The sequence below is a fragment of the Amblyraja radiata genome, chromosome 14, assembly GCF_010909765.2.
Source record: "Amblyraja radiata isolate CabotCenter1 chromosome 14, sAmbRad1.1.pri, whole genome shotgun sequence".
NCBI classification, from domain to species: domain Eukaryota; kingdom Metazoa; phylum Chordata; class Chondrichthyes; order Rajiformes; family Rajidae; genus Amblyraja; species Amblyraja radiata.
The window spans coordinates 28,682,684-28,709,930 of record NC_045969.1 but is presented as its reverse complement, the minus strand read 5'-3'; the positions used below and the strand labels follow the sequence as shown (position 1 = coordinate 28,709,930).

General features: G+C 45.6%; 1 protein-coding gene across 1 annotated transcript; it reads right to left on the bottom strand.

Annotated features, from left to right (window-relative positions):
- Positions 1-5,707: 5,707 nt before the first annotated feature.
- LOC116980568 lies at positions 5,708-27,005 on the bottom strand. Its single transcript, XM_033032920.1, has 7 exons — positions 26,743-27,005; positions 22,538-22,634; positions 19,210-19,666; positions 14,285-14,434; positions 9,791-9,930; positions 6,899-7,180; positions 5,708-6,503 (listed from the first exon to the last, which is right to left on the bottom strand). The coding sequence occupies exons 1-6, from the start codon at positions 26,853-26,855 to the stop codon at positions 6,959-6,961; spliced, it is 1,179 nt and encodes a 392-aa protein (XP_032888811.1). The 5' UTR covers positions 26,856-27,005; the 3' UTR covers positions 5,708-6,503; positions 6,899-6,958.
- Positions 27,006-27,247: the final 242 nt, after the last annotated feature.

The following is a 27,247-nucleotide window of genomic DNA, read 5'->3' as shown; positions in this document are numbered from 1 at the left end:
GTACATGGAAATAGGTATCCTTCATTGGAGTTCGTTAACTCTACCAATTTCCTTCCTGCACACAAATTCACTTGGACCATCTCCAACAGCTTTATCCCCTTTCTTGATCTCATCGTCTCCATCACAGGAGATAGACTATCGACTGACGTTTATTATAAACCTACTGACTCCCACAGCTATCTAGACTACATTCCTTTCCACCCTGCCTCCTGCAAAGACTCTATCCCCTATTCCCAATTTACTACTGATTTTCCGTCTACACTGAATCCACGACCAAGGTGTTCCATACCAGGACATCCGAGATGTGATCATTCTATTATAGATGAGGCCCTCGCACTTGCCTCCTCGGTACCCCGCAGTTCCACTCTTGCTCCCCCTCCTCCCAGTTGCAATAGGGACAGAGTCCCCCAGTCCTCACCTTTCATCCCATCAGCCGTTGCATACAGCACATGATCCTCTGACATTTTCGCCACCTCCAATGGGATCCCACCACCAGTCACGTCTTCCTATCTCCACCCCTTTCTGCTTTCCACAGAGTCCGTTCCCTTCACAACTCCCCACTTAACACATCCCTTCTAACCCAGACCACCCCTTCCCGATACTTCCTCTGCCCAGGGACCCCGATAGTCCTTTCAGGTGAGGCAGAGGTTCACTTGTACCTCCTCCAACCTCATCTACTGTATCTGCTGTTCCAGGTGTAGACTCCCATATGTTGGCGAGACGTAGCAATCGTCTGGGCGATTGTTTTGCTGAACACTTTAACTAAGTCCTCCTTGGCCTGCATGATCTCACTTTAACTTCCCTTCCCATTCCCATACTGACCTTTCTGTCCTGGGCCTCTTCCATTGCCAAAAGCAAATTGGAGGAACAGCACTTCATATTTTGCTTGCGCAGTGTACATCCCAGCGGTATGAGTATTGATTTCTCTTATTTCAAGTAACCCTTGCATCCCCTCTCTCTCTCCGCACATCGCCCACCCTAGTTGTTGTACTCGTTTCACCATCATCCTGTTAAGTTTCATTATCTGTTTAACTTGTTAACAAAGATCATAGAGCGGATGATCTTTGCTCGTTACCACTTACCCCACAACCAACGATGAATCACTATGAGGACCAGAAAGGATGGCAAGAGGTACAAAGAACAGTAGTGACCAAGGCACAGCAATTAGGACAATGACCTTTCCAAGTCAGGAAGGGAAATTAATGTTTAATGCCATTAACAACTCTTGAACAAACTAGTATCACTAGCTTGGCTGGTGAAAATATGCAGCCTGGACATACACCTTAGAGAAGCAATCTTCTGATTATTGATTAGTCAGGATGAGGCCTTGAAGTAGTATTTCTTGAATACTGGATTATGGATCTAATCTATTAGATGTTGGTTTCTATGCATTACTTCTATTTGTCCATTCTAAGTCATCTTATCTTTATTTCCCGGTTACAGGAAGGCAAAAGCACAAGACACAGAAGTAGTTGACGGTGAACCTGATGAAAACTATTATTCGGACCTTGAGATGGTAAAAGGGAAAACAAATGAAGCGTTCCACACCGATGAGCCAGAGATGTCAATAAATCACTCACTCTGATTTTAGTCCCATTCCCAAGAGAGAATATTCTTAGGATAGCTTTTCACCCCGTACAAATTAACTTTTAAACAGATTTGATTATTACAAGTTGACCTGCTACTTCTAGCGACAGAATTAATGCACGGTTATGTTTAGATATTGCATCCGCTGAAAATTATCCCTTAGGCATGCTCTTGAAAAATCTAGATATAAACAACGATAAATGTTTGGTCACTTTTGGGCAATTGTGTAAGTATTCAGGTCCTTCATCAAGAACATTCAAACAGGACTTCCCAAATCCATGACTCCTACCTCTATGAAGCCAGCCAACTCCTAGAGATTGTTTACAAGTTGCAAGCAGGTTATATTTTGCTTGGGCAGCTTATATCCCAGCAGTATGAATATTGATTTCAAATAACCCTTGCATTCTCTCTCTCTCCGTCCCTCCCCCACCCTAGTTGTCTTGCTAGTTTAACTGTTCTGATCCCTTCATTTTCACCTCCTCCTCCTCAACTAACAATGTACCATTTTGGCCTCTTTGGTCATTGGTGCCATCTGCCATGTTTTGTACCTTTTCATACCTATGCACCTATTGTTTATTGTCTATTGTCTCTGTACTCCTCTCCCCTGAGTCTCAGTCTGAAAATGGGTCTTGACTCGGAATGTCACCTATTCCTTTTCACTAGAGATGTTGCCTGACCTGCTGAGTTACTCCAGCTATATTCATTGTAAACCAGCATCTGCAGTTCCTTCCTACACACTGACCTAGAAATACACTGCTGATCTTGTTGTGATATTGTTGGTTAAACTGGGAGGATAGAGTTAAACACTAATTGAGCAGAAATGCAGCATTGGAGGCTAGACTGAGTCTGTGAGATTGTGCGGCACCTCACACACCTGCCCAACCCATCGCCAGCCTCCTCCAGCTCCCCATGCTGCCAGAGTTGGACTTTCCCCCTCGCAATGATCCAGAATCTTCCCATCGTTCAAGGAGTACTCTTCGATGTTGTAAACTGGAGAAGACCCAGATTATTGATAAAATGCAGATAGCTTCAGAGAACAATTTGTTTTGATTCTGATATACTATGTGATGTACTGTAGGTTGGTGAAGTGACATCAACAGGCAAGGCTTGTGTTAATCTTCTCACAGCAGACTATCTGGGCCCCACAGGTGCTCTGCCCCGCTCCCTTGTACCACTGTATCTCTTTCATTGTAACCACTGAATCAACATGATTGTTTCAAACAAATAAAGATATGTCAGAGCCTCTTTGGCGTTTCCTTAACATTGTTTTATTTCATTGGCAAATATGAACAGACCCTCATCCATTGCTTTTGAAAGTCTTTATCAAGTTTGGACATCTAGAGCATGTTTTTAGATATTCCATGACCACATGGCCAATATCTTACACCAGAAGCCACCTGGGAGATCCTAGAGCACTCATAATTCCCCATGCATGCTGCATTGGTTAAAACACTGCAATTAATGAATTAAAATCCACCAGTTTAAATTCCATTTGGAATATTTTGTAGGACCATGAACCAAGAAACAGCTGTGCGCATCCACATGAGGAATATCTTGCTCAAAGCATAGAGAAACAATGACTGGGAGATGCAGGAATCTCGAGTAAAACACAGTGTTGGTGTGACAGTGGATCAGGCAGCATCTGCGGAGGGATTGTTTGGGTCGGGGCACTTCCTCTGACTGATTGCAGTAGGGGGGGGAAAACTAGAAAATAGAAGTGGGTGCGGGGCAAAGGCTGGCAAGTGATGTGAACACTGGAGAGGAAGGTTTGATTGGCCGATGGGTGAAGTAAATGGCAAAAGCTGGAGAAGAAAAGACGTGAGATGAGAGAAGAGTGAAATGTAAAGCTGGAGGGTGAAGGGGTAAAAGGGGACGGTTGGGGGGTAGTGGGGGAATTGAATGCACAACAGTGTGTGTGGCAGGATGAGAGATGGAGGTGGGTGGGGATGTATTAGTTAAAATTGGAGCATTCAACTTTTATACCATTGGAATGTAAGCTACACAAGTGGGATATAAATGTTCCTCTAATTTGCATTTTGGTCTCACTCTGGCAATGGAGAAGGCAAAGGACAGAAAGTTCGGTATGAGAAGACGAGTCCGCACGACTTAAATTCCATTTGGAATATTTTGGAGGACCAGGAAACCAAGAACCAAGAGTGTCCCGGGAAGCCACGCACGCAACATGAGTGTCCGGGGGAGCCACGTGGGCCCGATCCACCCTTCGACAACCGTGCCGCCGATGACTAGAACGACGACTGAAGACGGGAACGTGCCCCGGAATGCCCGACTTGCCCCACAGGCCCCACAGGACTGCGGTGAGGCCTGGCGGTGAGGCCTGGCGTTGAGGCCTGTCTGGGCCGAAGGAGCCTCAGCGGTGGTCCAAGTGGTTCTCTGGTTACCAATCAAAATCACGTTATCGTAAATTTGGCCCACACAGAACAAATAGTGTTCTCTAATTCCTTACCTGCGTTATACTCTATTAACAGTATGGAACCACATATTATAACGGTTGGTTCTCATGTTCGTTCTCGTGCAATCATTCTGAACCAGCATACTGTATGTGGGAGTAATAAGCTGCACCACAAACACCTACATGGTGCAGCAGCAGCAGCAGGCATTTAATGCAGGTGTGCATTGTAGGTGAGTTCACAATGAAATGTACCCAGCTGATTCCTATGCATCTCTATCGATGAGGTCAACACATTGAACTGGCTACAGCACCGCCTCTCCCGCTGCTTCCAGGCCAGAACCACTGCCACCACCGCCAGCCCACACAGATTCCTCGGCTGTGCCCAGACTGCACCTGCCACCACTGACCCTTACCTGCACTGTGGCCACCTGCGGGCCACGAACATTGATTCCATCACTCAATCAGTTCTCCCCCGGCTGCCAGCAGGACGAGGCCGTCAATTCACCTGGATTCCAGGATCTGTTCCAGACCAAGAGTCTGAAGAGGGGTCCCAACCCGAAATGTCACCTATCCAGGCTTACTAAGGCTGCAGCACTTTGTAAATTAACCAGCATCTGCAGTTCTTTGTTTCTACCACTTGTACAATGCCTTGCTAATCACTTACTCAGTTATAGTGGACAGTCAACAACAAAGGACACCATTTTCCCCCTACGTCTGCTATAATGAAGGATTACTGTTGTTGGATAAAGGACATTGCTGGAAGCTATTACTAAAGAACTGGTAATGGGACACTTGGAAAATAATAATAGGATTGGGTAGAGACAGCATAGATTTATCAAAGGAAAACTTCTAATATTTATTTAAATATTTTCAGGTTGTAGCTGATAGAATAGAACAGTCAGTGGTCTATTTGGACTTTCAGAAAACCTGAGATAAATTGAAAAGAAACATAAAAGAATAAAGGAAATAATTTAAAAAAAATAGAACACATGGTATTGGGGGTCTACAAAATTGTGGACTGAAGATTAGCTAAAGGACAGAGAGTAGAAATCAACAAAATGGGTAGCAGCAGTGCCGGATTTAGATGAAGAGAAGCCCTAAGCTGTTCCACTTGTGAGGGCCCCCAACGACCGGACAGTCATGGCGGCCAAATCTCCCACAATTCAAAGCGAGGGAGAAAGTGCCCAGCGCCGACCAGTTGCCGTTGCAGTGCGCATACGCAGGGCGGTCGATGATGTGCTGGCCGTGGTTGTGCGCATGTGCAAGGCGGCCTGCCGTGCCGTGCCGGCGGATGAGGAGCGAGCGGAGCCCGGCGGCCGGGACACGGATAGCGGGGGGAGATGGAGAGAGAGAGAGAGAGAGAGGGGGGCCGCCCAGAGTTGAACGGTAGGTGTTCTGCCTTGGCCGGAGGCCCCCCTAGACCTCGAGGCCCATCAATTTTTTCGGGGGGCCCCCTAGAAAGTGGGGGCCCCCTAGAAAGTGGGGGCCCCCTAGAAAGTGGGGGCCCCCTAGAAAGTGGGGGCCCTAAACTATAGCTTGTTTAGCTTATACGTAAATCCGGCACTGAGTTCTCACAGGGAACACAGCCAACAGTTCACTGGCTACATAAATGATTAAATAAATCAGGCCTAAAACAAGTCAAATTACTAACTACATTATTGCGTCAAATAATACAAATTCTTTACTATCTCCCCCTAAAAAAATAAATAATACAAAGATTCAAAGCTAGATGGCAGTGTGGGCTCAGAGGATGTGGAGACAGTTTAGTGGGATATGACTATGAGGTAAGTGAATCGGCAAGAGCACATCAGATGGAATATAATGTGGAAAAATGAAACTTGGGTAGAAGACGTGGAAATACAGAGTATTTTTTAATGCTGATGGATTGAAAGGTGTTGGTGTGCAGAGAGACCCAGCTGTCTATGGTCAATGAATCTAGCAACATTAATAGATTCCAGCAGCTGCCCCACAAATGATGTCAGTTAACAGCAAGTAAGTAGGAATGTGAACAGTGAGATCTGAGGGGAACCTTCTTCACCCAGAGAGTGGTGAATGCTGGAACACATTGCAAGAGAGTTAATGGATGCCAGTAAAGACAGAACCCATTCGTTACCCGGGAATAGCCTGTAGGTTTCTAATTACTTAAATATTCTGACAAATAATTAAAAACATTGAAATAATGCTTAAATAAATATTTCGAAGTCAGTTTAATAAATATTATTTATTGAGTGTTTAAATCTATTTCAATAGCTGTCATTTAAAAATTGTGAAAAGCCTTTATCAGCCAGCAAGCAGCGGGTATTCCTGGGGTATATCCACAGATGCGCTACCTGATGCCTCCTGGATGGTTGGAGTCAACTCTGCCTCGCTGCGCACACCTGTCTGCTGGTGGGGTAGGGTTGGGGTGCAGATCAGTTTGCTGCTTTAAACTGTGGGGGTGAGTAGGTGGGAGAGTGGAGAGTGGACTGAATCCATGATGAATCAGTTCCAGAACATTTAGTGCCATTTAGGAGATTGAGAGGGGATCTTATAGAAACTTACAAAATTCTTAAGGGGTTGGACAGGCTAGATGCAGGAAGATTGCTCCCGATGTTGGGGAAGTCCAGGACAAGGGGTCACAGCTTAAGGATAAGGAGGAAATCCTTTAAAACCGAGATGAGAAGAACTTTTTTCACACAGAGAGTGGTGAATCTCTGGAACTCCCTGCCACAGAGGGTAGTCGAGGCCAGTTCATTGGCTATATTTAAGAGGGAGTTAGTTGTGGCTAAGGGGATCAGAGGGTGTGGAGAGAAGGCAGGTACGGGATACTGAGTTGGATGATCAGCCATGATCATATTGAATGGTGGTGCAGGCTCGAAGGGCCGAATGGCCTACTCCTGCACCTAATTTTTATGTTTCTATCTTCACTAGTCAGCAAAGGTAAATTAGCAGAGTAATTTTATTCCCTATGACCATCAAAACTCATACTTTCAGTAAAATAAATATAAAATCTGCATTTAGCGTTTCTTCCACGGTTCTTTTCATTTCAGCCCTCTTATCGTTCCACTGGTTGTTGATGAACCAGCCTGGGTACTGAGCCGATTCGAAGCTGAGGGTACCATCTTGCTGCTCCTTCATGTAGAAGATGAAACGCCATTTCAGGCTCCCCTCTGTAATCTTCTTCAGAGACTCAGAGCTGCATTCCTGTGATTGAAGGACATCTGCCGGTCAGCCAATGCCAGAAACTGAACCAAAGCCAGCAAACTTCCATTAACTTCCCCCCAACTCTGATACATCCCAAATCCATCTTCTCTGTCCTTACAGACCACGTACTGCGACACAGCCCCAACAAGTTTTCCCTTCTCAGCCATCTGTAACCCCCTCCAGCATCCTCATGAAATATGGGCCATTCTCTTCTCATCATTTGCAAATTTAGTCTCTCTGTTGACTGGAGCCTTCGGATTTCAAGACCCTGTACGCTGGAATTCACTGCCCAAATTTCTCTCTCTCTCTCTCTCTCTCTCTCTCTCTCTCTCTCTCCATCTCTGTCTCTCACTCTACTCCATCTGTTTCCATCTCTCCTGCATCTCCCATGCTCTCCATCTCCCTCTCCCTCCTCCCATCTTTCTCTCTCTCTGTCTCTCTTTCTCTCCATCTCCCTCTCTCATTTACACAGTTAGCAGTGGCACAGTGGCGCAGCGGTAGAGTTGCTGCCCTGCAGTCGGTTCGATCCCGACTATGGGTGATGCCTGTATGGAGTTTGTGCATTCTCCCCGTGATTGTGTGGGTTTTCTCCCACACTCCAAAGATGTACAGGTTAATTGGCTTGGTATATATGTAAATTGGCTCTAGTGTGTGTAGGATAGTGTTTATGTGCGGGGATCGCTGGTTGGCACAGACTCAGTGGGCCAAAGGGCCTGTGGCCACGCTGTATCTCATAACTAAACTAAACTAACCACTCTCCATCACTCCCTCGTTCTTTAACCCAGAAGAGGGGAATCAACAACCCGGGAACATAGATTTAAGGTGAGAAGGGGAAAGAATTAAAATGAAGCCGAGAAGCAACTTTTTCACACAATGGGTGGTGATTATATAGAACGAGTTGCCAGAGGAGGTACTATAACAACACTTAAAATACATTTGGACAGGTACCTGGATGGGAAAGGTTTAGGGATATGGGCCAACCACAGGCAGGTGGCACCAGCATAGAAGGGGCATCTTGGTCAGAATGGGCAAGTTGGGCCAAGCCTGTTTCTCCTTCTCCTTCTCTTCAAAGTTATTCATAAAACCTGCCACTTTGAGCAGAATTTTGATCCCCTGCCCTAAGCTCTCGTCTGCAGTGTAACATTACGTTACACTTCCATTGAATGTTTCAACCTGCCGGCTTAAAGGTGCACTTTCCTCATGATCCATCAATCTACAATCAGATACAGGTGAGTTGGCAAGCCAATGCAGGAATGACATAGAAACATAGAAAATAGGTGCAGGAGTAGGCCATTCGGCCCTTCGAGCCTGCACCGCCATTCAATATGATCATGGCTGATCATCCAACTCAGTATCCTGTACCTGCCTTCTCTCCATACCCCCTGATCCCTTTAGCCACAAGGGCCACATCTAACTCCCTCTTAAATATAGCCAATGAACTGGCCTCAACTACCTTCTGTAGCAGAGAATTCCAGAGATTCACCACTCTCTGTGTGAAAAATGACTTACTCAAAAACATCTAAACTTTAAATTGGTCTCAGGAATTCAAAATGACAAGCATGAATGAGAGAAATATTACATGAACATGTGGATTAAAGACGAAACCTATACTTGGATAGTTTTCTGTTAGGGAACTGAAATACTGAAAAGCAGAAGATTGTCTGATAATCTGGGCAAAGTATCAGAATTAGTAATAATGGAACAATTAGTGCTCATTCTGTCCTCTGCTCAATTGGTACGTGGTAACTGCATTTTAGCTAAAAGGCAGCACAGTGGTGCAGTGGGTGGTGCTGAGACCACATCAGCTGCAACCTACCCACTGTTCTGACTTCAAAATCACCATCCTTTTGATATTATTAGATCTAAATCCTGGAACTCCCTCCATAACAACACCCAGGTGTTCTTCAATTGCTCATCGTAACCTTCACCAGGATAGGTGGACATCGGGAACACTTCTGATCTTGCTAGTGATAATCACTTCCTAAATAAAATACTATAATGAGAATGTTCACATTGTTGTATGGATACAAAATGCACTGGAGATGGTGAAAGGGTATTTGCAAAGGTTTCAACACCTGCATTGGAACCTCATGCTCTCTTAGTATGGACCTGTACGTGTGTCTGGGTAATAGTGGTGCAGCTGATAGATTCACTGCTCCACAACTCCACCTAGCCGGGTACAATCCTAGACCTTCGGTTCTGTTTGTATGGAGTTTTTATGTTCTCCCTACGATTGTGTGAGTTTCCTTTGGGCGTGCTGGTTTCCTCCACACCCCAAAGATGCATGGGTCAGTAATTGGCCGCTCTAAGTTACCTGTGGTGTGGGGGGAGTGGTCGAATTTGGGGTGAGTTGATAGGAATGTGGGGGAAGTAGAATAGGATTAGGGTAGGTGGATGATGATTAACACAGATTGGTGGGCCGAAGGGCCTGCTTCAATACTGTTCTATTCCATGATAATGCTCTGTACATGGCAGACAATGGATGCTCCTTCTCCTTCCCATAATTTTTACATGTTGGTTCAGTTTGCGACTGAGCAACTTGGCTGTGAGTTTGCCCACATGGTAGACTGAGCAAAGCACAAATCCAATCCCTTCTTCACGCTCACTTACCTCTATCCTGAGCAGTATCTTAGGCTCCTCACTGTGACACATCAGAAAACAGTTGGTGTTGGAGAACTTCAGCACGACTGGCAGCCCATGATACGGATTGGGTATTTTATTGGATTTATAATAAAAGATGGTCATCTGGGCTGTGAAGGTAATAAAAGTTGGTCACAACCAGAGTGTTGCCACGAGAATGATTAATCTCCTCTAGATGGTTCTCCACATCTTGTTTCAGATCTAAGTGAGCACATTCGTTTAACAAAGGAGAAACACACACACACATGCGACTAATAGTAAAATAACCTGCTGGATTTCATCTGTCAAATCCAAGACCCGTGTCCATCAGTATCTATCTGATTTGTCTTACATGGGCAGGCCTGATCTCTGACTTTCACCGTGTGATTTCAGATAAAGATCACTTTCCCCACTTACATCTCCCTGTCCACTCCTTGGTTTCATTCCGTCTCCCATCTCCAGCTTCGATCAGCCTGCATTGTCATCATCTCTGTCGCCTGACCCTCTCTGCTCCCTTCCCCTTCTCTCAGCATCTTGAAACAATGGAAGAAATGGGATGAGTGGGCTGCCCGGTCTCCTGCTGGAAGGTCATGATTGACCTTCCATCTTTTTCCCATCCTCCCATTATATCGAACTCAACCTTGACTACACTGAACAAATGATCAGTGTCCACACCTCTGAAGGTAGGACCATTCTGAAGATTCAGTGCCATCAGTCCTCAATTCCGGGCCTTTGACTCCTTCCTCCAAGCCAATGTTGAATCCAGTCGATAGCTCACCTTGGATTGCATGCGATCTAACCCTCCAGTCTGGTGGGACCTTGTCAAAGGCCTTGCTAAAGACCATCTAGACAACATTCAATGACAGTGGAGTGACTATATTTCCCAGAGGCAGCCATGTGTGACTGCACACTAACCCTGCCCTCTAGTTCTCGATTCTTCTGCCTTGGGAAAGAGACAATGTGAATCTGTGGAGCTGTGGAACTTCCAGAGCTGACCACTGAACTTAGACAGTGGCTCCCCTTGACCATCAACGCTAAATTTGGCTCTAACTCCATCTGCAAGTTTGCAGATGCCACCATTTGGTGGGCTGGACCACAAACAATGATGAGATGGAGTAAAGGAAGAAGATAGTAACATGACATCAGGACATCCGTCAATGTCAGCAAGACAAGGGAGATAGTGATTGACTTGAAAGCCTGGTGGAGTAGATCCTCAATTAGCATCAATGGTGCTGATAATTAAATGGTTGAGTGCTTCGTTCCTTGGTGTACATATTACCAACGATCTGTGGTGAACAAACCACAATGAAGCGACAGTCAAGAAGGCACCAATGACTCTACTTCCTCAGGAGACTGAAGAAATTCAGCATGACTCCAAATACTGTTACTGCACATGCACTGTATAAAGCATATCGTCAGATTGCATCCCAGCTTGGTTTGGGTATAAAGACCAGACTCCCCACCAATGACTCCATCCACACTACATGCTGCCAACTTCTAAGCACCAACATAATCAATGACCTACTTCACCCCAGTCATTCCCTCCAGATGTGGAATATAACTCTTGCTGCTCCTCACGACCAGTGTGGCTGTCAGGATGAGATGGCGTGAGGGATTCAGCCCGTGGGTCACAGAGATTGCATAATAAAGGGCAATCTTCCTCCCAATGCAGGGAGAGCCTCTGTGTGGACACTTCAGTGGGAGAGTCCTGTATGTGCTGAGGGGCCCAGACAGGGCCACGGTAACTCATAGAATCATACTGCATGGAATTAGGCTATTCGGCCTTCAGGCGCTATTGGTTTTATATATCTTTGATATGAGAAAGGTTTTCCGCAGTCGACCCTATCTAAACCACTCTGCCAGAGTACAGGAGACCAAGAGCTGAGCTCAGATCTGATGACTCTTCCCCTGTGCAGAGACTTGCTGTCTTCCTCAGATGACGGAGGTCCACATCTAGGTCAATGGAAAGTCCTGTCAGCCCTTGGAAATGGGGGAGCGTTGTACAAAATGGCGGGATTGGTCTATGTTACTCTCAGACAAATGCTGAGGCACAAGGTCGAGCCGCTGCCTCACAGCTTCAGCAACACAGGTTCCATCTTGACTTTGGCTGCCGTCCACATGGAGTTTGCTCGTTCCACAGTGACTGCATAACTTTCTCCAGGTGTTACGATTCACTCCAACATCCCAGACATGGCTGTGGGTAGGTTTATAGGTTAATTGGCTGATGCACATTTCCCTGTGTGCAGGTGAGTGAGGGCAGTTGAGGTCCATGTGGGAGAATAAAAAGGGATTAGTGTAACTGGGTATTTGATGACTGGTGTAGACTCAGAGGGCCATAGAGCCTGTTCCAATGTTGATTATATGATTATATTATGTGGTTAACAGGTGGGTGCTGGATGTGCCTGGGACTATTACTGCAGTTGGTTTATGACTTCTAATGCGCCCATTGGCCCTGACCATGTGTTTAAGGCTGTTGAACTTCTGGCAGTACTAAGTCTAGCCAGGTGCCTGAGGCTGGACTTCAGGCACTATTGCTGTCAATCTGTTCTCAGGCTTTGGAGAGTTTGCCTGTAGGGCCTCCTGCCCTCCTGGAGATGAAGTACATCCCGTCATCTCCCTCCTCCTCTACCGAGGCCTCTGGTGCATCGTGACAAACCTTGAGGTCCTCCCTCTTCAACCCCTCCTGCCTTACAGAGCTCCAGCTGCAACATATTGCCTTTCAAGCCCTGTGATCCAGGCCAATGCTTGGCATTGTTACGACCAGCTCTGCAATGGAAGTCAGGGTAATAAACAGGTTGGTCTGTACTAGAGGCGATGCTATTGTGTATTTCTGCCCACACCAGCATTCTCAGGGGTCACAGAGCACTGGCTTTAGCACCTGACATGAAATGGACAGAGCTGAGAAGTGGTCAGAGTTGAAATTAGTCAGGTGTTTTAAGAACATTAAGTAGTGTTGAAGAAGTTTCCAACAACTAAGGTGACTAATAAGGCAGAAGTTTGTGCATTTGGAGTATTGTGTTCAGTTATGGTTACCCTGCTGTTAAGCTGGAAAGAGTCTAGAAAAAGATGTTGCCAAGACTTGTGGGACCGAATTATACAGAGCAGTTGGCCAGGCTAGGAATTTATTCTTTGGAACACAGAAGCTGGGGATGATCTTATAGATGTCATATAAAATCATCATGAGAGGCATAGATAGAGTGAATGAATGCAGTCTTTTACCCAGGGTTGGGGAATCAAGTACTAGAGGGCACAGGTATAAGGTAAGAGAAGAAATATGCAAGAGGAACCTGAGAGGCAACTTTTTTCACACCGAGGAAGCGGGTGATGAAGGTACAATCAAAGATCCTATAGCGGAGCCCGCTATAAGATCTTTGGGTACAATAACAACTGTTAAATGTTTTTTGGACGGGTACATGGATGGGAAAGGTTATGGAAAGGTCTATGTTTTTATGTAGTTTTTGTTATTTTTTGTTGGGGTATGTGTGTGGGGGGGGGGAGGGGGTAACTTTTAAATCTCTCCCTGCACGGGAGACCCGACCTTTTCTTTGTCGGGTCTCCGTTGTCGTTGGGGCTGCAACGAGGAGCGGCCTCCAACAGGAATACCGACTACTCACCTCACCGTCGCGGAGCTGGCCGAGTCCAGAGCGGGTGGAGCTGTGGTGAACGCTGCTGCGACCCGACCCCCGGAGATTCGGAGGCTGCAACTGCGGGTTTGGCGGACGGCGGCACCGGGAACCCGCGGGTCCCTGGAGGGAGACCGCTTTTCGGGGCTCCCGCAACGGCGACTTCTCCCGCCCGAGTTGCGGGGTTGAAGATTACCTGGAGCGGGGCCTTACACCATCGCCCCACGCGGCTTGGAATGGCTGCGGGACTCTGCGAGCGCACGCCGGGGGCTCCAACACCAAGAACCCGGTGTGCGACCTTGCATCACCCGGCGTGGCTTTAATGGCCGCGGGACAATCGCCATCGCCCGCCGGGGGCTTTGACTTTGACACTGACATCGGGGGGGAGAGTGCAGTGGAGAGATAAGTTTTTTTGGCCTTCCATCACAGCAATGTGATGGATGTTTATGTAAATTATGTTGTGTCTCGGGTCTATTTGTTTGGAATGTATGGCTGCAGAAACGACATTTCGTTTGGACCTCAAGGGGTCCAAATGACAATAAATTGAATTGTATTGTATTGTATTGTAATGGGACTAATTTAGATGAGCATCTTGGTCAGCATGGATGAGTTGGGCCAAAGGGCCTGTTTCCATGCTGAGTGACTGTGGCTCTGCAAGTTGTATTGGCGCTTTCTTGTGATAAACATTGAGAGGCTGGAAGGAGACAAGTTTGCCTCAGGTTAAGTGGCAACAATTACCAACTACGATGAGGAATTTTCCTACCTGGCAGATGTACTTGAAATCCAATAACATTTTCGGGATGCAGTGATCATGACAGCATGTTCATGACATGGGAACATTAGTTTAAATATTGCTACTTACCAGACTCGGAATTCTGCCGACTAAGGACTATTCTTCTGCGGCAGACCCCAGGTCGCAAGTACTGGTCTCGCTCGTTGTGAATCAGAAATGGACAATCGCTATTCATTAATTTCATTATCATCCCACAGCATTCGTTGGGAGATGCCTCTTCTACAGAAGATAAATAGGTTATTGTAAATAATGGATCTTAATATACAAGCGGCATTTGAGATTGAGAGGTCAATCATGTTTTGGAGGTTCCATATTTAATTAAAAGGATTGTTTCCTGCATGAAAACATACACAATACTGGGGAAAGCAAGAGCCATGTTGCTCCCATTGAATGTTTGGGCTATCTGATCAGCCTTGGGTTACATCCTGAAACCATTCAGTACACAGAGTCCTTTGTCTACAGAATTTCTCTTAAAGGCTTCAGTCACGGATTCCTACAAGGAAGCTGTAATTCTCTGATAGTTCTTATTATTGAGAGGCTGGCAAATGAACAGATAGGACCAAATGTAGCTCAGGAAAGTTTACAAAACTGCCCAAAAACATGCATCAGGTGCAACATTAATTCGCCACCATTGCCTGATTTCATCAGGGAAAACTACCACTTTAGTGAAAGTTGAATCACATCTTGAGAGCTGGAGAAATCTTTTCAGTGCAGAAATAACGAAGTATAAATTCTGACATTCATTTGTACATCTTTAAAAGATATTTTTAAGGTGGGGATTGATAGATTCTTGATAAGTAAGGGTTATAGGGAGAAGGCAGGAGAATGGGGTTGAGAGGGAAAGATAGATCAACCATAATTGGATAGCGGGGTAGACTTGATGGGCCAAATGGCCTAATTCTGCTCCTAAAACTTTTGGACACCAAAGCACCATTGTAAACATACTTTACATTTGTGTAACTATAGATCATTGTATTAAAAGTGTTTCATTAAACTCATGCAAGGTGCATTGCCACTGAAGTTTGAGCAGAGTAAGAATCTGTGTGTATGCACCATGCCTTGCAGTAGATGAGAAAACAGTGAACAGCCCAGATCCCTGTGGAAATGGAGATGTGACATCAGACTGACAGCAATGAACTTAGTTTGGGATTTATTTTAACATTTCTCAACCATGAAAGATTTTGAAAGTTTTTTTTGACAGTCAGACTTCACTGACTCCTGGAACCAGGAGCCAATGTGCTTTCCAGTTAATCGGGTGCAGAGTCAACTGATACACTATGTAGTGACTAACAGCGACTGTGGAGGCCATGTGATGTCATTTACCAGCCTAGACCATTTCCTGTTTAACAGTCAAACTGAAACATTTGTCTAACTTCAACAACAATTTCCTGCCTGAAACACGTCTCCTCACTAACACTTCTCTCATTTAACTGTCCACGTATTGTCTGATTGGCCTCCTAGTTTCACTGGGGTTTTATTTTGTAAAGTACGCCACATGTGCATTGCAGCCATGGAACCAAAGTAATTCTTTGTTTTGGTATTGGTATTATTGTCACGTGTACTGTGATACAGTGAAACATTGCTTGCATGTTATCCGGTCAAATCAAAGTCCACCAGGTAGTCTAAAGATAAAAAAACAATAGTGCAGCATTCCAACCTTCCAGCTACAGAGACGAGCAGCAGTGGCGCAGCAGTAGAGTTGCTGCCTTACAGCACTTGCAGCGCCAGGGACCTGGGTTCGATCCCGTCTGTACGGAGTTTGTACATCTCCCCACGTGAGTTTTCTCTGAGATCTTTGGTTTCCTTCCACAAGATATGAACACTTGAAAATGTACAGGTGTGTAGGTTAATTGGCTTGGTATAAGTGTAAATAGTCCCTAGTGTGTGCAGGATAGTGTTAATGTGTGGGAATCGCCAGTCGGCGTGGACTTGATGTGGTGAAGGACCTGTTTCCACGCTATAATCTCTAAATTAATCTAAAATAAAGCATTGGGTTGTAAATTGGCTGCTTTCCCAAGGCAGTGTGAAGTATAAAAGGAGTCGATGGTGGGGAGACTGGTGTGTGTGTTGGAGTGTGTTACATCCACAACTTTCTGAAATTTCTTGCTGTCTTAGGAAGAGCTGTTGTCAAACCAAGCTGTGATTCATCTCAATAGGATGATTTATATGGTACATCTGTAGACGTTGGTAAGAGTTGTTGGAGAAATGCTGGTTTCCGTAGTCTTCTGAACAATGAAGTAGAGCTATACAGTTTGGAAACAAGCCCTTCGGCTCATCCCAAATTCCTGGACCTGCCTACCTCTGACCCATAGACGGCAATGAGGATAGGTGTCAAAACATTCGCCATGATAATTCTAAATGCCGGTGCCCAGCATGTTTGTATTCCCAGCCTCTCACTATGCTCCCTATACACTCACGACAGTGCGACCCTATTATGGCCCAACTCCATTTACAAGTTTGCCAATGAAATCAACATAGTGGGCCAGATGTCAAACAATGACAAATCAGAGTGCAGGAAGGAGAGAGGGAAAATGTTAACATAGTGTCAAGATAACAACCTGTCCTTCAATGTCAGCAGGACGGAGGAGCCCGTCATTGACTTCAGGGAATGAGATGGTGTATATGCCCCAGTATAGTGATGATGTGGAGATGCTTGAGAGCTTCAAGTTCCCAGCCGTAAATATCATCAATTATTGGTCCTGGTCCAATACACATTACTACACATTACGGCTCGAAGGGCCGAATGGCCTACTCCTGCACCTATTTTCTATGTTTCTACTACTGGCCAGAAAAGCACACCAATTCCTCTACTTCCACGCAAGAGAAAAGAAGCTTGGCATGTTCAAAGACGCTTACCTATTTCAGCAGATGCACCACAGAAAGCATCCTAGTGGGGTGCATCACAGCTTGGTTTGGCAACAGCTCTGCCAAAGACTGCAAGAGATTGCAGAGTTATGGATGTAGCCCAGTCCATCACACAAACCAGCCTCCCCACCATCTACTCCATCTACACTTCATGCTGCCGCGGGAGTGCAGCCAGCATAATCAACTACCCTGGTTTACTCCCGAGTCATTCCCTATTCGCCCCTCTCCTGTTGGGCAGAAGATATGAACACTTGAAAGCATGTACCAGCAAATTCAGGAGCAGTTTCTTTCCCACTGTTAGCAGACAACCTAATGGTTCTCTTATCAGCTAAGGGAGTAGCAGTGATCTCCCAACCTGCCCCATTGCAGCCATTGCACTTTCTCTGTAATTGTTACGCTATAATGCAAATCCTTTCTGGTGTTTTTTCTCTTTGCAGGGCCTGGTGTACTTGCCCTTGAATTGATTGTATTCATGTATAGTATGATTTGACTGGTTACCATGCAAAAAACATTTTTCACTGTATCTCGGATGTGACAATAAAAATAAAGAAAAAACAAAATCCTGTCCTTACCACGGAAGGCAGCATTTAATTTTGGACTTTGGCCCTACAGAGAGTGGTGAGGACAGCGGAGAAGATCACTAGATCACCCCAACCAACAATCCAGGACTTATACCCATCTCGCTGTCGCAAGAGAGCAACCAATATCATCAAAGACACCACCCACCCAGCACACAAACTGTTCACCCTCCTACCATCCGGCAAGCGTTACCGCAGCATGCGGAGCAAAACCACCAGATTCAAAAACAGCTTTTTCCCTCAGGCCATCAGACTACTCAACACACTCAAGAAAATTCCATGAACATTACACAAACAAAGACCAACTGACTGTCAAATTAACTTTAACTCAATGTCTGCAGTATGCTATTTGCACTTTTCTATATTGCACCTTTTATTATTGCACCTTAATAACATACCTCAAAATGTTACTACACTCTGGCACACTGTGTATATATTATATAATGTATATGTCCATTGTCTATCTTTATTGGTATATTGTCTGTCTGTGTTATAAATATTACTTGCACATTGGAGTATGGGGAAACGCAATTTCAATCCTCTGTGTAACTACTTGTTGCATTATTTGAATTGACAATAAAGTTTACTTTACTTTACTTTAATATCCGTGGATTGAAATTGCTTTTTTTCCTGTTCTGAACTGTCCGATCTCTTTTACACTTCTCTGATTCATAGCACACTTGCAACCATTACTGAAGACGTCAGTGATTTTATCAGCAGTAAAGTCAGCATCAAACAGCACAATCATTGTCCGGGTCATTCTGCTGGTTATTGTAGAATAGGCTTATAAATTGTCAGGTGATGACCTGAGGGGTATCGTTTTTACACAAAGGGTGGTGGGTGAATGGAACGAGCTGCCAGAGGAGGTAATCAAGGCAAGTACTATCGCAACTTTTAAGAAGCATTTAGGTACGTGGATAGGATAGATTTAGAGGGATTTGGACCAAATGCACACAGGTGGGACTGGTGTGGATGGAGCATGTTGGTCGGCATGGGCAAGTTGGGGCGAAGGACCAGTTTTCACACTGTATGGCTCTATGATAACAATCCCAAATCTAACCCTAGTTTTGATAATACCTTTTGATGCTGGAGTCATTAGGGTGGTGAAGCTGGGAACTGTCTTCAGAGCTGCCACTTCCACTGGTAGAAATGCACCATGGTAGAGGAATAATATACTTGTGAAGAGCAGTTATCAGAGAATTATTGAGAAGCAAACTGCTGCCTTAGATTTTCAACTGAGGTGAGTTTGGAGAAACTGTGACCAAAAACTCTCTGATAGCAGTAGCACATTGGCTATGAACATTGGCTTATCAATCAACGTTCGGTATCTATTATACAGTGCCAGCCTCCTTGCACCTTTACCGGGGCCCTCAAACACAGCTCAGTGGATCTACCAAATCCAAACTGAGGGGTACTACACACCTCCAGGCAGGCTCCAGTTTTGGATTCAACGGTTAAGGCATTTTTCACCCAATTATGAGTCATTAGCACAGCATCAGCTTGCCTCTGCCCAAGTATCTCCCAAGCATTAGCTGTAACAAAATTACTAACCTTTTAGGTAGAAGACCTCTGATTTGGGATCTGTGCTGACATTCACATTCTGTATTTCACACTCCTCCTGCTTGCACACTGGGCACAGTGTTCCCGAGGAGCAGTGAGGGCCCCGAGCCCGGACAACGGAAACCGAAAAGTGATTGAGTGCCACCAGCAATACCCGTGCCTCATCCTTGTCACACACCACCCCTCCATTTTCCTCTCCCACGCTGCTGGGCTGTGGGCTGTTCAGAGGTGTGGGGGGTGTTTCTGGAGCTGGGCAGGTCCCATCCTTCCCCCCGATGGTAGCGTCATTGTTATGGACTGAAGCCAAGCTCTCGCAGCCGTCATTCTTCTGCACCATGGCTAAGCTGAACTGGAGCTGGGTCTCTTGCTTGTTGTACGGCTGGTACACTGGGCCCACATCCTCGCTGGGCTCAGCTGACGCTGTCTTGATGCTGGGACTGTGAAGAGTCTGCACTTACAGAAACATAAAGCTTGCTGTTAATACATAACGTGCCCTGTTCAGGTTGTCTGGAACACAAGTATGTTGCACATTCTAACTTCATGTTTCCTGTTCTATGTTCCTGTAATCAACATGGGCAGAACTCACAAATCTTGCTGAGTCGGCAGTCCATGGAGTTAGAGGCCATCTGAGTTTCCCATCTGCTTATAGCTGACTCTGGAAAACTTCATATTCATATACAGCACCCTGTGATCACTGATTTAACCCTGCCGAGTGCCTGTGATCACTGATTTCACCCTGTCAGCTCTGTGGAATCACTGATTTCCCACTACTGAATGCATGTGATCACTGATTTCACCATAGTGACTTCATATGACTGCTGATTTCACTCTGTCAGCTGCATGGGATCACGGATTTCATTCTGCTATTTATATGTAATCACTGATTTTATTCTGTCAACTATATGTGATCATTAATTTTGTGTTTCATGTTAACTGCATGTGATCACTGATTTCACCTAACCAGCTACATATGATCATTGATTTCATCCTACCGATTGCAAATCATCACTAATTTCAGCCTGCTCTCTGCATGAAATCACAATTTCACCCTGCCGATTGCATGGGATCGTGGAATTCATTCTGCTATCTGTATGCAATTAATAATATTGGGCATTTAGGTGCCTGACAAAATGGAGGATTTCTGCTCTTGCAAAGCCTGCTTGACACCCTTTGCAAAAGCTGCAAAGACCACGAGGATCGTGGCTCCAGAGTGTCTGGGTCCTGGGAAGAAGTTGAATACAGGTTGATGTCCAGATGTCCTTTAATTGATAATATGTATGAGGGTTTTGCAGAGACAGCTAGGTCCTGCTGCAAATGCATGCTCAGGATTGATTGGGAGATGATGGGGTTATAATAATATTGATAACTATGTTGCATGGTCTTCACGCAGTTACTCGTAATTGGTCAAGGAGAGGGGCCTTACCCAAATTGTTTACTTTACCTGGTAGAATGTTTCTTTGCTTAATGGAACTGTTTTCCACTAAATGCTTTCTATCGAAACAATGTTAAGTGATATTTTGTGATTGGGTTAGGGAACTGTCAATTAATGTATTTTGTAACCCTTATTGATGATTGGCTAGTAGGGGTTGCCCCACCCCCCCTCCCTCCCACCCCCCGCCATGTATTTCGCGCCAAGGGTCCGTGAAGGTATAAAAGAGGGGAGAGCACATGAGAGTGTGCCGATCTTCTGAGGTAGCACTTGGGACCGTGCAGATCTTCTGGAGTTGTTCTATTCACACGAGGCTGAAGGGATTGAACGAGTAGAGACAAGGATCGGACCCGCGGTGTTGGACTAGGTATCGTATAGTTAGTGTATTTGTGTTGGATAATAAAGAGAGTTGATTACCAGTGCTTGTATTCGGTGTTTGACTGAACCAGACTAAGGGGGTAAGATTAGGGCCGGAATTACACAATCACTGATTTTCTGTTTACCCATTACATATGATTGCAGATTTCACATTGCTGAACACATGGGATGGTTGATTTCACAATGCTGACTGTATGAAACCATGATTTCACAATACTGACCACATTGGAACACTGATTTTATGAAAATAAAAAAATGCCAGAGTCTTGAAACTTGAAACAAAAACAGAAAATGTTGGAATAACTCAGTAGCTCTGGCAATATCTGTGGAAAGAAATATAGGTTGATATTTCAGGTTGGAAGATCCTGTATTATCATTAATCCATATTAGCTATGTGGGATTACACATTTCACCTCACTGGTCATATGGGTGCACAGAGATTGCCCCGATGACCACTTGGGATCAGTGCATCGTCAACAATGTGATCGATTGGATTGCCCTTCCCCTCCATAAACATACAAATTATGACAGAGAAAAGGTCACTAGAAGAGAACAAAGACGTCTAAAACCAGAGGGTGTTTCCTCGAGGGAAAGGGATAAGAATTTCAGAAATAATCTGAGGATCAATCTTTTACCCAAAACTGAGTGAATATTTGAAACAGGCACATGACAGCATTGAAGAAGCATTTGGACAAGCACTTGAATCATCAAGGCAGAAAAAGCAAAAGCCTGTGCTGGTAAATGGGATTAGTATGGTAGGGTATTTCATGGACAGCAGGGCCAGTTTCTGTGCTGCCTGGCTCTCTGACTCTGACTAATCAGCTCTGATGCTCAGCTCATTTTGCCAGGACCTCGGCTCCAGACCTTGATACAACCTTGCTTCAGATATGATCAAATACGCTGAAATGCAGCAATGAGGCGACAGTGTTTGATAGCCTTACATACAGCCTTTGATGTGGACGGCATCAACGAGCCGTCATTGGGATCAGGAAAGGTATATATATATATATATATATATATATAAATATATAAATATATAAATATATATAAACTCACCAGTGGTGTGTATTCTCCTTTTGCGCTCTCTCTCTCTCATCCCGTCCCTCGCTCTCTCTCTCTCTCTCCACTTTCTCTTCCCTCTCTCCCTTTGTCATCCTCTCATTCTCTCTTGCCATCTGTCTCTCCCCCACCCCTCTCTCTATCTTTGATGCTCTCCCACACTTTCTCTCTCCATTTCCCTCTCTCTCTCCCTCTCTTTCTGTCCCACCCAGAGAGTTGTAAATCTGTGGAATTATCTGCCTCAGAGGGCAGTGGAGGCCAATTCTCTGGATGCTTTCAAGAGAGAGTTAGATAGGGCTCTTAAAGATAGCGGAGTCAGGGGATATGGTGAGAAGGCAGGAACGGGGTACTGATTGTGGATGATCAACCATGATCACAGTGAATGGCAGTGCTGGCTCGAAGGGTCGAATGACCTACTCCTGCATCTATTGTCCATTATCTATTGTAACTTACCAGCAGTATGAATCTCTCTCTCAGTATCTCAGCCAAGGTCTCGGGTGGGAAAGCCAACACATTCTCCCCGTTTATCTGCAGCAATTGGTCACCGCTCCTAAAATATGAGCACACAGCAACAGCACATTCAGGTTTCAGCACTGACCAATGGTTATTTTTATTTACCAGGGTAATACATTTAGAATAGATCTGCACACAGTAAACACATTCCAATCTTGCTCTAAAAACAGTTTACATGTTTAGTTCCATGGGGACAGAGGGTGTCTGTGAATGATTACACTGATATAACAGACAGCACCAGAGACGGTGGCATCTTCTAGCACCCTGGGTCGCCGCAGGCTCTATGACTCTAACAGCACCACAACGACACTGTGCACCATTGTGCTGAACAGCAAGGGGGCTAGGAACATGATGTTAGTCCTTGCCCCGCACCTATGCTCCCCCAATGATGAATCGCTCCCTGGCTCGGGGTGGGGTGGCTACCTGTGGGGGTCTGGTGTCAGGGGCTTCTACTTCTTCTTGCGTATGGCGTGCACGGCCTAAAGTTGTCGGACAACTTGTTCTATTTGATCTTATTTGATCGTGCACGCCAGGTTGATTGCATTCGTCGAAACAGGGCGGACCACGTGAAGGTTGCAATCTCCCACCCTGTGTCAGGGGCTGAGGGCACCGTTGCTGAGGAGCGGGGCCTGCCGCATGGCGTGTGCAGTTGACAGGCCTGCTCCGTGTGTTCATGGTGTGTGAACCAGGAATAAAGCGTATGTTTGGAAGGTTTCCGCAGAACGCTGTCCCGTTGCTCTGGGGGTGAGCTGTCACTTGCCAAGTACGTGTCATGCGACTGCAAAGTGCCGGTAGTCTCGTCCAATTCCATTGTTCCTCTTTCCTAAATCTCTATTCCAATTGTACATCTGTCAGAGTTTCCAGTAATGCTATCAATAATCTCCACAACCCTGGAAAAGTATATTCTGTACTCTGGTATTATTCTCTCTGTGCTACCTGTCGTATTTCTGTAGAGCTTGATTGTACTCAAGTATGGTATGATCTGATTTAATTGGATAACACGCAAACAAAAGTATTGCACTCACTGCATCTCGGTGCACATGACAATAATAAACCGATATCAATGCCAAGCTAGACACAAAAACCTGGAGTAACTCAGCAGGACAGGCAGCATCTCTGGAGAGAAGGAATGGGTGACGTTTCAGGTCGAGATCCTTCTTCAGACTGGTTAGGGATAAGGGAAACGAGAAATATAGATGGTGATGTGGAGAGATGAAGAACAATGAATGAAAGATATGCAAAAAGTAACAATGATAAAGGAAACAGGCTGTTGTAAGCTGTTTGTAGGGTGAAAATGAGAAGCTAGTGTGACTTGGGTGGGGGAGGTTTGGTTTAAACCAGCATCTGCAGTTCCTTCTTACACATCAATACCAAGCTCGAGGTTAGTGGGCCAGCGCTTGCTTCTCTCCTCACTTTCAAGAGAAAGCAGAACTCTATTCAATTCAGCTGTCACATTTTGCACATTGGTGACTAGTAGTTAAAACTGGAATCTGCTTCCTTTCTCACTGTTTTCAAGTTCCTCTCTGAAATTTCCCATGTAATTACAGCAGCTTCACCACTTGTCCATCACTGCTTTCTGATTCCTTTACTCTAAACCTGTCCTTCCACGATGCAGCCACATATTGCAACAGCTGATCTTCTGAATTTATTATAATTTTCGCTAGCCTCACATTCAATTCCACAAGGACATAAATTGCCCCTAATGTGTAGGGAGTGGCTGTAAAAGTGGGATAACATAGAACTAGTGTGAACGGGTGATCGATGGTTGGCCAGGTGAGTGGTTGGAGGAGGAATTTGTCTGGCCATGGTAATAAGTTGTAACCATGGGGTGGCACAGTGGTGCAGCTGGTAGAGCTGCTACTTCACAGCGCCAGAGACCCGGATTCAATCCTGATCTCTGTGTGGAGTTTGCATGTTCTCCCTGTGACTGCATGGGTTTTCTCCGGGTGCTCTGGTTTCCTCCCACATTCCAAAGGCAAGTGGATTTGCACATTAATTGACCTCTGTAAATAACCCTTAGTGTGCAGCGAGTGGCTGCAAAAGTGGGCTAAGCTAGAACTAATGTGATGGTCTGCATGTACTTGGTGGGCCGTGGGGTCTGTTTCCATGTTGTGTCTTTCAATTCAATTCAATAAAGTAAACCTTGGTGATATGAGAGACTGCAGATGCAGGAATATTGAGCAAAACACACAGTGCTGAAGGAACTCAGCAGGTCAGGAAAGGATGGACAGGTAACGTTTCAGGTCAGGACCCTTCTTCCTGATTGGAGTAGGGGGAGGAAAGCTAGAAAAGAGAGGTGGTGGTGGGACAAAGCCTGGCAAGTGATAGGTAGGTAAGGATTGGGGGCATTTAATTGGCAGATGGGAAATGACAGCTGAAATGGAAGCAAGAGGATGTGAAAATAAGGAGTGAAATGAAAAGGGGATTTCCTCAGGAAAATGGGGAATTCAGAGATGGAGATGAGTATACGAAGGAGGGGAAAGGAGCAGGTTGACTGGTGAGGGTGCCGGTCTTTTGGTTTGTTACATTGAACATTCCTTGTACCAAACATATCCCAGAACCATTCCCCTACACTTTCTCTGATACATTGACAAATATATCGGGACCACCTCCTGCACCTATTTAGAAAGCACTGATTTCATTAACTTTACAACTAACCTACCCTGCCCTTAAATTCACTTGAACTCCCTCTTCTCCCCTTTGGGGACACTTTTCTTCCCTTTCTTGACCCTTTTGTGACACTTTTCTCCTTTTTCTTGATCTCCCTGTCTCCACCACAGGGGTCAGACTTCTACGATCGAACCCACTGGGACACACAGCCACCATGACTACACCTCCGCCAAACATGCCTCTTGCAAGGATTATTCTCAATGTCTCTGCCCCATCTGCTCCCAAGAAGTGGGCTTTCCACTCTCAGAGCTCCAAGATGTCCACTTTCTTCAGAAAGCATGGTTACCCCGCTGATGTGAATGAACCCTCATCCATGCCTCCTCTGTGACCAGCAGTTCTGCTCTCGCGACTCTCCATCCGGACAGAGTTTCCCTGGTCCTTACATTTCACATCACAAATCTCCACCTCCAGCATGCCTTTCACAGACATTTCCACTGCTTTTATGTTGATCCCACCACTGGTCAGTGACTTCCCATCCCCACTATTTCCTCTTTCTATAGAGACCTCCCCCCTCCTCAATGTTTGGTTTGCATATCCCTTTCCACCTAATCCGTCCCCTCCCGAGGTACTTTCCCCCGCAACTCCAGGGGATGGACCACTTGTTCCTACACCACCCCTCTCACCCCCATCCGAGGACCCCAGCAGCCATTCCAGGTTGAGACAGAGGATCTTATGCACGTTTTTCAATCTTGTCTACTGCATTGGTGATGTGGCCTCCTTTACATCGGGGAGAACAAGCCAAAACTAGGTGACCGTTTTCTCAAACACTTGCATCCTGTCTGCCAAGGCATGTGGGATCTCGCAGTTGTTAACCATTCTAAAACCATTCCTAGAAACTCCCGTTTCTATTCCTATCCTGACCTTTCTGTTCTTGGTCTCCTCCATTGTCAGAGCGAGGCCACACACCAATTTTCCTTCGCCCTTTCTAACATTCTTCTATCTCCTTTTCACCTCTAATCTTTGTCATATTTACCCAGCCTATCTACCAGAGATGCTGCCTGTCCCGCTGAGTTACTCCAGCTGTTTGTGTCTATCTTCCATCTATTATTTTCCGGGCTTTGCTCACCCCCCCTCCTTTCTTCCAACCTCCCGTCGCGAAACGTCGCCTGTCCATTCCCTGCCAAGACAGTGCCTGACCTGTTGAGTTCCTCCAGCAACTTTGTGTTTTGCGCAAGATCCCAACATCTGCAAGTTCTTGTGTCTCCGGGCCGTGTCTCACTCAGCAGGAAATCACCGAATGGGGATTTACAATGAGCGTGCACAACATAAGAGGGGAAGTTTTTTTCATGGGTGACAGATCCAGTCTGACTTGGACTGGTGGTGCAACACACACCTCTCATGTGTTAAATGCAAAGATACAGCGAAAGAACAGTCATATATTCCTAAATGAACAATGTTATAATTAGAATAATTCCTAAAACATTCATTTTTAAGTTAGTCAAAGAAATTGGACGTTAGCCCAGCTGAAGGTTTACCTGAAAGGAAAGCGTGCGCTTTTGCTCTGCAGGACCTCTCCAATCCTGTAGCGATGTTTGCCGTCCACCACCTTGTGGTGGATCACAGCTCCTCCTTTAGGGCACTGGGACATCTTGGTTCAGCGACGGTCACTGTTCAACCGCACCCCGTGATGGAACCTTGGCTGCGGTAGGTACCGACTCGCTCCTGCCACTTGTACTTGGCCACTGCCGCGTCCCTTGATATATCATCAACCAAGGGCAGATTTCACTCCAACTCTTCCCCTTTGGGATTCCCGCACGGCATTGCATGTGACTGGCCAGGAAGTCATGGGGTTTCGCTTCTGCTTTTAATGAAAACCCATTTGCTTGACAACTTCTTCATTTGAGCTCGGGCCTGAGGATTAAAGATCAAGTTCTTGACCTCTAAATAAACGTTAGCATAATCTACGTGTAAACGAGGAATGGTGTTCCCTATCTGTGGAGGTGGAGCCTCCCGCGTCATGGGTGACCGGGGCGTTTTGAG